The sequence below is a fragment of the Pseudochaenichthys georgianus genome, chromosome 8, assembly GCF_902827115.2.
Source record: "Pseudochaenichthys georgianus chromosome 8, fPseGeo1.2, whole genome shotgun sequence".
NCBI classification, from domain to species: domain Eukaryota; kingdom Metazoa; phylum Chordata; class Actinopteri; order Perciformes; family Channichthyidae; genus Pseudochaenichthys; species Pseudochaenichthys georgianus.
The window spans coordinates 19,652,870-19,662,458 of NC_047510.2; the positions used below are offsets into that span (position 1 = coordinate 19,652,870).

General features: G+C 38.6%; 1 protein-coding gene across 1 annotated transcript; it reads right to left on the bottom strand.

Annotated features, from left to right (window-relative positions):
- Positions 1-2,345: 2,345 nt before the first annotated feature.
- On the bottom strand, positions 2,346-9,271 carry LOC117450661 (adhesion G protein-coupled receptor E5). The gene is made up of 19 exons (XM_034088552.2): positions 8,920-9,271; positions 7,524-7,604; positions 7,184-7,348; positions 6,910-7,062; positions 6,644-6,772; positions 6,287-6,409; positions 6,142-6,185; positions 5,947-6,051; positions 5,521-5,674; positions 5,265-5,387; positions 4,963-5,153; positions 4,708-4,872; positions 4,401-4,595; positions 3,955-4,172; positions 3,800-3,860; positions 3,619-3,710; positions 3,332-3,500; positions 3,147-3,242; positions 2,346-2,653 (listed from the first exon to the last, which is right to left on the bottom strand). Exons 1-19 carry the CDS (start codon positions 8,948-8,950, stop codon positions 2,612-2,614), a joined length of 2,337 nt encoding a protein of 778 aa, XP_033944443.1. The 5' UTR covers positions 8,951-9,271; the 3' UTR covers positions 2,346-2,611.
- Positions 9,272-9,589: the final 318 nt, after the last annotated feature.

Here is a 9,589-nt window from a genome sequence, read left to right on the forward strand (position 1 = left end):
CACACCCACATTATTAGAGCTATTCACCAATTACAATGCTAAAGAGAAACTAGAGGCGTGGATTATTTTAAACTGCAATCCTTGTTGAAAAGTCTTGTTTTTGTTTTGCCATCATTTTGATCTCATTCAACTTTAACCTGCAGAATGTTCCAATATGCATTAGCGATTTTCATCCTGATACATCAGGCATCAGACACTTAGCTTGATATTTGTAACCGGTTAATTGATTCTCACTCTCCAGACATAGCCTTTTCACAGAGGCACAGCAAAAGAATAGATAGAAATTCTTCTATCTTTCGCAAACACAGCACAGAGAACAGAATCCGTAATCTGCTGTTTACATAAACCTCAACATCATTTATTAAGTTTCCAGACCTTCAAAGGTTCTTGCATTCCTTTTTGTTATTTCTGGTATTGGGGTTTGGCAGTGAGTATAACAAAACAAAGCTGTCGTGTTGAACATGATATTATTCAAATGGATATTGTATCTTTTCTTCAACATAAAGACAGAATATTTTGTTATTCTTCTTTTACTGTGCTCTTTAAACAAGACAAAACATGTCTTAACATCCAAGCTATAATAAAGGAAATCACAGGACAATGGGGCAGTGCCCTTTATGCATTATCCATCTCTCAAATATGTAAATACTACTCACAGTAAAAGTGGATTAACTTTAAATCAGGGAGAAATCCTGGATTTCCTAAACATTCACCGTCCTTGAGAGTAATTTGCACCTGAGAAGAATATATGTATGTCATCTATGAGGTAAATCACCAAGAAATGGTTATGAATTATAAATCAAACTTACCTTCAAATGACTCCAACTGAACACTGGATGAGAGACGACAAACGTATTTCTCTTGTCCACAGAACTACATAATTTACTATGTTCCGTAATCACTGTTGTTCACAATCATTTGCTCTCGTTCTCCTCCCTTTCTTTCCCCTGCCTCTATGATAGATTCCCTTTCTCTCTGGTCCGACTTTCTCCCTCTCCAGAGACGTGGCTGCTATTTTATCTCCATATACCGGATCTGCATTTTCCATCCTCTTTCCCTCCCTGGATGTAGTCCTTGCATCTATTCATCTTCTCTGCTGATCGTTTGAACCAGGGGGGATCTCAGTCATTACTTTTGGTTGTATTGATTCAGTGCAAGCTGAATAATTCAACAGTTACAAAAGTCAGCTATTACGAACATTTTCTTATTTACTTTCTCAAATTCGCAATGACAAATGTATTTCCCTCAAAGCAGAAAGAAATTTGAGTCTGTTACTCAATGATGATTATCACCCAGGGACTGTCACATAAACAGAGAGTAGGCACAACAAAGGACATCAAAAGAGTTCGAAAGATCATGATGATGATTAGGTGCCTAAAGGGTTTCTGGTATACTTGTGCATCAGTACCAAGGTTTGTGATGTTTAAAGAGGGATTAATCTGTTTTATATACATTGAAACTAACAGCAAAATACTTCTTTCAGGAGTATACTTAAGGTTTGCGCATTAATATTCAAGTATCAATTTGGAGATTTCAGACTTGTTGTTGTTGCTGTTGAGAACATCCTGTCTGTATTCCACACAAACAGGAAGGAAGAGGAGATCATCTTCCATTTCCTCTTTATGTGCAAGTCAAGTCAAATGCAGTTGGCAAACGTATAGTGTCAGAAGATATGAATAAAGGATGGCTCTTATTTTGTTGATATCTTGTTACTATTTGTAATCTTGCATAAAAAAAACTTGAAAGAAATCCTTTATTTGTTCACAAAATCTTTATTGTATATTTTACATCAACTGATTCAAGGCCAGTCATGCCTATATACGTTTGTTTGCATTGCATTTTTTTGACCTATCAGAACTTGCTGCTAAAACCAGTGCTTAAAACGAAAATGACATTGTAAAACACAAAAATACAAAAGTTATCTCTGAACCTTCAGGTTTTGGAACTAAGTAAATAAAAATGTTGACATTTAACATGTAAAAGCACGCTAAATGGAGCATAAAATACGGTAACTTACTATAAATACTAAATTTGGTAGCAATATATACACAAAAAATACATAAAAATTCTAATATTCGTCCTTCTTTGTGGTGGTCATATTTAGATAATAAGTTCCACAGTAAAAAGTGCTTGTCTTAGAAATATCTTTTAGATTGTCTTTGCATGTTGCATAAAGTACCATACATATATTCCTGATAAAACAGGTGTTGATCAAAATATCTATCGATAATGTGTTGTAAATTCTTTAGCAGTGATAACATTTTTAAATAACTTTTAGATTATTTTTCTCAAACAATTTTCAACAATTCTCTCTTAAAAGTGCCGTTTGAAAAAAAACCATCCAGTTTCTTTAATTCTATGACTGTCGAATGTAATTTCTTATTTCTTGATTTGTAATAAATAAATTAGTCAACGTTTCCTTTTTTAATAGCTTAAAATGCAATACCCACTCACAAAAACAAACAAAAAGAAAAAAAAGTCATGAAAATGTAAAGAAGCATTTACATCATTTTGCAATGAAGCTGGTGCATTGACTACACGTTTCACGGCAAAAGTAAGCTATTCATCTAAGATGGCCTTCTTCTTGAAATAAATCAGACTTGTTAACTCCTCAGATGCGAGACTCCCCCGTGTCCTGGGTGGTCTTGGATGCCTGAGTAACGGGAAAAAGACATGCCGATGAGTCACAACAGACATTTCAGTCTATATTCTTTCTTTATCAGGACAGCTCTGTTCTGACACCCTTCATGTTACCTTAAATACCATGTCATCTTCAAACCATGGGAAAATACTATGTGTTTTCCTTTAGGAAGCTTTCCAAGTAACCTTCCGATAACTAAATTAAGTATCCTAAGCAATCTAATTACAGAACAAATGTTGAACTATGCTGTCCAGATGCATGCAAATGTTTGACTTAATTTTACGGTTGCCTGGCGAGAAATTAAGGTTATTTATCAAATGGTACAACTATTTTCCAGAACTTCTTTCTTTTTATTAAAATAAACTTTAAGTAGAAATCAAACTGTACTATCACATACATGAACATTTCTATGTTGCATTGTGTTCAAATTACTAAGTTTGTACTGCAAAATTCTGGATACTACGTAAATGAGACACACTGAAGTAAAATATTATTAACTGCTTACACGAGCTTTGCTGGTGTGTGAGGAGTTTAAGCCAGAGTAACTCTTCTTTCCAGGTGCACAGCATATGGACAGGATCTTTCCATATTCTTCTCTCACCTAAAATTAGAATACAAATCAAGTTTTGACACCAGAAAAACCATCAGAGCCTACTTTTTCGATTTCTGAGAGGAGGAGGCTTGACAAACCTGTTTTGAAAGCAGACAGTGCATGACAAAGAGCAAAAACCCCTGAAAGCTGCTAAAGATGGTGAACAGGTATGATATGACTATTGGCGCCCCCTCAAATTGGAAACAACCAAAGATCCACATGGTGCCCAACAGCGTCAGCTGAGCCACTGCAGTGATGATGAACACCCTGCAGGAGGCAACAAAGATACACACGGTTCAAATCTGGGGCACTTTGTTCCAAATATATATGTCAAATAAATGTTACCATATTTATACACACTACCACTACACACACAGACACTCACTTTATTTTCTGCAGATTGTCTAAGTCAGGGTTTAAACTTGAGAACTTCTGCGCCAACTTCCACACAGTGATGAGAAAGAAGAAAATGTTTACCTGAAAGGCAACAAATAACAACGTTAATTTTTTAGAAGAAGCCCTTTGACAATTTTAAGGACATCTTTCAACTCAATAATTCTACTTACAACAATGATGACGCAGGCAGGACCAAAGAAACTCCAAATGAGTTCCAGGTTTAACCAACAGCTGCAATTAGTAATGAGAGTTTATTTAGCAGAGGTGTCAACATAACCTGGTATTCGGGAATAAATAAAAAATCAAACAAGTGGAGGGAACTTACTGTCTCTTGGTACCATATCCCTTGGCATTAGCTAAGGCAGAGACAGCGACAATAACGGCTGGGACTCCATAACCCCCTGCCATCATGTAGAGGGTTTTAAAGCTGGTGTTGAAAACCAGGACCACCATTCTGAAGAGTTGTATGCCCTCCAGACACATCCAGCAGAATGCTGCCAGGAAGAAGAAATGCAGCAGCCCTGCTACCACTGCACAGCCAACCTGATGCAGAAGGAGATGAGGATCATGATGACAGGAACGAAAAAAGGACATATAGGATGCTGAGAAATGGGGAGAAAAAAAGTGCAGAAACTTCTTGGCGATCAGTATCCACATAAATCCTTCAATAGCTGTGCTGTTATGTGCATATCACTCTGCTGTTTTCGAAGGTATCAGAAATGTTACTGCACCCACCTTGACAGTACAAGCTGTTATTTTGTTTGTATTTACCCGGTTCTCAGTACGAGAGATGCCTGCCAGGAAGATGATGTTGGCAATAAAGAGGCTGATGCAGAGGTGCAGGTGGATGGTGGTTCTTGGGCTTTTGATGGAGTGGATCAGTGAAAAGGTCAGGATGCAGATAAACAGGCAAATAAGTGAAAGGGACAGACCCACCCAGGTGATCAGCTGCAACTCAAACGTGTCCTGTTGGGAGAGACGGAGAAGACATTACAGTACACAGACATGGATTGATGTTTCATTTGTAGACTCTGAATAATAGGCATCATGATTTGCTTTGTAATATGAGAGTGCTAACCTCTATTTCATGGAGTGCCATGAGCACAGCAAAGCTGCTCAGATGGTTGCAGGAGCACACGGTGTAATTAGGGTTGGACGTCAGCACACTGCAGCCACGAGCAGACCATGACCCTCCTTCTTTTGAAGAATCCCAGAACACACAGGTGTGGCTCAATTCATTTGACTGTGAATCAAAGTAGATTAATGACTGTTGTAGAAACAATATTTTCATGCAAGGATTAATCATCATCCTTATTGGCGAACTAGTTTCTACCTGTTTGAGATGATCGAAAGTCAATATGACAGGCTCTTTGAGGTGGCTTGTGTTTCTGTTACTGACAGTGACAGTCACGACTTTGGAGTTGATCTTATAGCTTTGTTCCTCTTGACGTTTCATTCCGCTAAAGAAACCATCTGCAGAGTCTTCCAGGTTTGCATAGCTCAGATGTGACACTGTTGTAAAGCCTTTCAGAAGCATAAAAGGATCAAACTGGATTAGGTGGTTATTCGTCACATTACATAAGTTATCTACAACTTGGTGGTTACATTTCTGTTAATCATATGCATGATGATTACCAGGGTAATAGGAGGGCTCTCCAGCAGCTGTTTTCAATGATATATTCAGATGAGCTCCCTTGGATGAGAAAGTCTTGGTTCCCTGGGGAAAGTCATCCCCCTTTTTTACCAGCAGCTTCAAATCTGGATCCAGATGGATTATAACATTGTTTATGAACATGCATTGCAACTGTCTGTTGAGCACACAATAAATCTACCAGCTATTGAAATACACGGCATCAGAAAATATGTCAACCTAATGGAGTTTTCTTTGTACCTGCGTGAGTGGAGGTTCTTGCTGTCCAAGGGGCCTTAATGAAAGGTCCTATGAACCTCAGAGTTTCCTCCACCATGGTCAAAAAGATGGAGACTTTCCTGTTATCTTTGAAGGCTCCACCGGACAAAAGGTTGTCGATCACAGACAACAGTTGCTGCAGCCACAGGAGAGGAGGGGTAGAGGGAGCAACATTAGTGTGTGTGTGCGCGGGGAGAAACAGGAGACAGAGTCGGGTCGAGCCAGACTTTCAGGCTGCACACTAACTCAGATCAACATAAACAGTCTACACCTAGCACAGACATCTGAACACCATGTGACAGGGCTTCAAAGGGTGCAGAACTTCCTGTTTCCGTTGTTTCTGCAGAACGAAATACTTTTTTTGCATTGTCAAATTGCATTTCAATTTTTAAATGCTCAGAAATATACCTTGAGTATTTCCTCTCCATCCAGTTCTTTTGGATTTTCACTCACTGTAAGCTCCAGACAGCTTTCTTTCAACTGCTTCACGAGATCATGTGCAACATGAAATTCCTGTGAAAGCAATTTTGGCAGAATTAAACAATAGTATCAGGAAATAGACCTTACAAATACAAGTGGAACTGTGATAAAAACAGATGTTACCTCTGTCAGACTGATCTTATCGTTGAATACATCACAGTTTAACTCTGAGGAAACAGGAAGTTTTGCATCATGAAATGCATTTGCTGATGACAAACACCAGTTATGTGATGGATGTTGGAATAAATGAGAGCTGCTGTGTTCTTACCAGTACAGCGAGACCCTTTGTGGCCATAGTTAGTGAACCCTGCATGGCATGTACAGTAATGCCCGCTGGCTCCATGGTAGCAGGTTCCATATCCGCAGATTGTCGTGCCAATCATACATATGTCTAAAATGGAGACAAACCAGGGAAAGGAACATTTTTGCACTTTGTTTTAGTCAATTCTAATGGAACATTAATATCCTGGTCCACCTGAACGTCCATGTCAAAAACAATAAAAAAAAACAATAAACAAAATCAATAATTGAACATTACTTTAAATGTTGGTTCCATGTTTGTGGGACAATGAGACTCATTACTGGATTTTAAAATGATATGTTTGCAGTATGTCACAGCTCTTACCTTCACATTGCTCCTGGTGACCAGATTTCAGTTTAAAGCCAGCATTGCAGACACAGTTAAAACTGCCTTGTGTGTTGATGCATGTTGCATTCTGACCACAAACATTTTCCTCTTGACATTCATCCATATCTATGTGTGCAGGAACGAGACAAGAAAAGATGTGAGATCACCAATGTTTTTTCACCTCAAACACATAAGAGAACAGTTATATATATAACACACAGTATTATCTTTATGTGAGGGTAGCTTACTGATACTCATCTTACCTCTACATGTAATGTTGTCACCGTTACGAAAACTTTCCACTCCAGTAGTGGATTTGAATCCAGCCTCACAAATGCAGGAATATTGTGGGATTGTGTTAAAACATGAGGCATTAGGTCCACAGAGGCCTCCGTCTTCCAAACACTCATTGAAATCTTAAAGTAAAAATCGTGCATACAGGAATTTTTTTTAGGTACATGACTGCATCAGTAAAACTTCGGTTACATTTGAAAGTGAGTGTCTGTTGTCCTCGATTGAACCTACATGATTACTTACCTTCACATTTGACAGATGTTGCTGCGGAGAAATTTGCAGCTCCTGATGTGGATCTGTAACCATCCTCACAACTGCAGTAGAAGCTGCCAAACGTGTTGTGACAGACTGCATCATTTCCACATAGCCCTTCAGAATTGTCCTCATCAAACTCACATTCATCGATATCTTAATTAAGGAAACATGAATTGATAAGAGGATTGATGCAATCAAGATACGTTTTATCCTAAGAAAAAAGTGTAGGTGGTCATACATATAAAATGCATTTCTTATACATAATATTATAAATCATTTACTATTATACATAGTGAGTTATGTGTTCAAAGAAGTTTGTTTTTTATACCAACACATTTTCTTCTGGACAAATTAAATCCGTCAGGGCATTCCGTTTCTGACAGGACGATGACGATGGAGAGGTTCAGAGCTGAAATGAGAATAGGTGACTGTCAGTGTACAAGTTCACACCCAACTGAGCATGTATGCAACATCTGCTACTCAACGAACATTTCTCAATATTTCCGTATATATGGTGACACCAATGACCACTTTGACCCAGAAATGTTGTCACTTTTAAAGCAGCACTGCAAAAAAGGTGTATTCCCTAATTTATACTCTCATTTCCTCAGATTGCTCAAAAACTTTGTAACCTAAAATTCAACACGTGGGTGTCAGGAGAACTCAGCTTCCTTTGAGGAAAGTCTTGTGGTTGCTATGCGATGAGCTCATAGTGTAAAAATATCACTTATAAGAAGAAGAACAACAACAGAGTTCCTTTGTGCCGTGGGGCCCAGATAATTTAAGTTGTTGAAGAAAAGCGTCACACGTCTTTCCTTTTCTCATTATTCATTCGGGCTCTTTCACACACTCAGGCTTCAGGCTCTGACTGCTAGAGAGGCTCCAATAAGTAGCCTACTGGGAGAGTTTGAGTTTCTCACTTTTACAATTTCTTCAGGGAGAATTGCTGGCAGATTGTGTCTTGGTGGAAAGTTCTCAAACAAAGTAATAAAACATTGAACTGAAAGTTGAAATACAAGTGTGTCTGTTGTTTCAGTTATTTCCTGATTTGTCTATGTTCTCATGTGACTGTATTTTTTATTTGCCTTTAAAGCTCTTCAACACCAATTTGTAAACGCTTTATGAACAAATGTGTTGCAGTGAGTGAAGCAAGCAGGACCCAAATGCAGATAACGCTGAAAATGCCTTTATTTCAAGGATAATATAGACAAATGGAACACTCCCCGGGGAACGTCACCAACAAAAGACGAACCAACACTGAACACAGGAAGAGACCAGACTAAATACAGGGAGGGGTAATCACAAGACGAGAAACAGCCGGGCAGGGGAGGATAAACACAAGGGTGACAGGTGAACACAAACAACTAGACACAGGGACACTAACGACAGGGGGAAACACAGGAAGAAGGACCAGACAATATACAAGGAGGAAAACACCCATAACCAGACATACAAAACTACAACCGTGACATAACATGAGAATCCTGACAAAATGCAGCAATTGTTAACATAAATAACTATTTAATTACAGCATAAAGTGTGTTGAATAGTATAAGTTTCATATGAAATCCGTTTTTTGTCTGAAATGTTATCTTAGATTTCAATAGAAAGCATAGACACTCATTGTAAAACGTTAGTTCGGAGCACAGAATATTTTAAAACTCTCTCAGCAGATGATTTTCCATCCAAACATTGTGCAAATGGATGACAGATCTGTGACTCACCCAGTATCAGGAGGTTCCACCGGCCCACCATGGTGAAAAGGGAAACACTGTCCAGATCTCTATAAGAAAAGTTCAGATATCCAAAACTGGAAACTTCTACATGTAGATCCAACAGCTCTTTTTCCTCTCTTGTCGTCTCCTACTCTTCACTTCTCAATACTCCTTTCGTTTCTGTGACTGACAAAATGTGAAGTGAAATCCACCAGTCCCTTTAATGGACAAGGAAAAAAACTATACTGGATGATACCAACAAAAATCAAACAGCTGGAATCACTAGTCTCTCATCTTATACATGACCTCTCCTTTTTCACTCTCCATGACATCTGCCTTCTCTAATGGGGTAACATGCTGAGTTGACTACTTTTTCTGGGGAGGTTTTTTTCTCTCTCTCTCTCTCTCTTGCTCTCTCTCTCTCTCTCTCTCTCTCTCTCTCTCTCACTGAATCATGCCTCTCACACAGAGAGGTTTGAAGGGGAGTACAGCAACTACAGTTCATAAAAAGTAACTCCTATGTTGGTTGGGTGATAGTGAGAGGAAACAGCTGCTATGGTTTTTTGCAAAGTTAATTTCTATCTCTCTTCTCATGTCTTTGTTCCTCTACCTGTATATTTCCTGTCTTTCGGACTGTGGGACAGACAAGGGTCAAGGGGAGTTTATGCCACTGGTCATT